This window comes from Cicer arietinum, chromosome 2 (assembly GCF_000331145.2).
Source record: "Cicer arietinum cultivar CDC Frontier isolate Library 1 chromosome 2, Cicar.CDCFrontier_v2.0, whole genome shotgun sequence".
Taxonomy (NCBI): domain Eukaryota; kingdom Viridiplantae; phylum Streptophyta; class Magnoliopsida; order Fabales; family Fabaceae; genus Cicer; species Cicer arietinum.
The window spans coordinates 28,168,715-28,170,141 of record NC_021161.2 but is presented as its reverse complement, the minus strand read 5'-3'; the positions used below and the strand labels follow the sequence as shown (position 1 = coordinate 28,170,141).

Here is a 1,427-nt window from a genome sequence, read left to right as displayed (position 1 = left end):
GCCGTATAGGGTTAATACATCGATCATGTTATGGTTACTTTTACACAGCTGCTAAATGCTAATCTCCATACTAATTAGTTTCTTTATATCTTCATTTAATCCTCCCTGTTTCAGGTCAAGTTTTCACTGACGTAGTTGGCAGCCCATACTATGTTGCTCCCGAGGTTCTCCTCAAGCATTATGGGCCTGAAGCAGATGTTTGGACCGCCGGTGTCATACTTTATATATTGCTCAGTGGTGTACCACCGTTTTGGGCAGGTATATTTCACTGCTAACACTCTTTTGATCTTTTGCCCTGCATCTGCAGCATTACTAAAAGTTTTTTCGTTTTGGAGCTCAAAGACCCAGCAGGGTATATTTGATGCTGTATTGAAGGGACATATAGATTTTGACTCAGATCCATGGCCTCTAATATCTGATAGTGGAAAAGATCTGATTAGAAAGATGTTGTGTTCTCAGCCTTCAGATCGGTTGACTGCTCATCAAGTCTTATGTACGTTTGTTCTTTTTTATAATACACTTTCTATATAAAGAAGGACCATCCCTATATGAATAAAAGATGCTGTTTCCTTTTGGATTGGTCACTATTATGGCTATTTATTAGGTGTTATTATACTTTCAGAGTAGATGTAACAGTTGAGTAAAGTCCCACTGACATTCCCTTATCTATGGCAGACTCACCTAGGAAGAACAGTGCCTCTTTTCTAAACTATTAAAGTAGTAGATACATGATCTTTGATGTTTCGTTTCCTCGAAAGAAAATCCATTTTTTTAATGAGCTTAATAATTTTGTCAGCTTTATGAAATGGCGGAGTGGATTAAATTTTGCAAATATTCAGAATATTGTGTTTCAGTATGATTGTGTGCGTTATTATACATATTGTAATCTACTTTGTAGGTCAAAGGACATAACTTGTTTTGTTTGTTTAGGTCATCCTTGGATATGTGAAAATGGAGTTGCCCCTGACAGATCATTGGACCCTGCTGTTCTTTCTCGTCTCAAACAGTTTTCTGCAATGAATAAGCTAAAGAAGATGGCATTGCGGGTAAATAAAGCTAATTAATGCATGGATATTAATTTATGTATGAATGTTGATCATACATTGTTATGAAAAAGGTGATGCATTTTCATACATAATATTGCTGACCCCATTGTTGCCTTTGTGGATTGTACTATCGTGCACTTCTTGATTTCCAAATTAAGTAACCTTATTGGGCTTATGCACTTGCTCTTCACTTTCAATTGTATTTAATCTGTTATATTTTTGTTTGATTGAAACTAAGTAACTTTGTTGTTTGCACTCACTCTTCACTTTCAAGTGGATTTAATATGTTATCTATTATGTTTTTGTTTGATTGAGACTAAGTAACTATAGTTATAGTTGTTTGTAATCATTGCTTGTTATTTTGACACTGGAGTTGATATT

General features: G+C 35.1%; 1 protein-coding gene across 1 annotated transcript; it reads left to right on the top strand.

Annotated features, from left to right (window-relative positions):
- The first annotated feature begins 94 nt into the window (after window positions 1-94).
- Window positions 95-1,090, top strand: LOC105852821 (calcium-dependent protein kinase 4-like). Its single transcript, XM_073365520.1, has 2 exons — window positions 95-493; window positions 931-1,090. Exons 1-2 carry the CDS (start codon window positions 151-153, stop codon window positions 1,062-1,064), a joined length of 477 nt encoding a protein of 158 aa, XP_073221621.1. The 5' UTR covers window positions 95-150; the 3' UTR covers window positions 1,065-1,090.
- Window positions 1,091-1,427: the final 337 nt, after the last annotated feature.

Coding starts and splice junctions, on each gene's coding strand:
- LOC105852821 (XM_073365520.1), top strand. CDS start 151: ATGTTGCTCCCGAGGTTCTCCTCAAGCATTATGGGCCTGAAGCAGATG. Junction 494..930: donor GACTGCTCATCAAGTCTTAT/GTACGTTTGTTC, acceptor TTGTTTGTTTAG/GTCATCCTTGGATATGTGAA.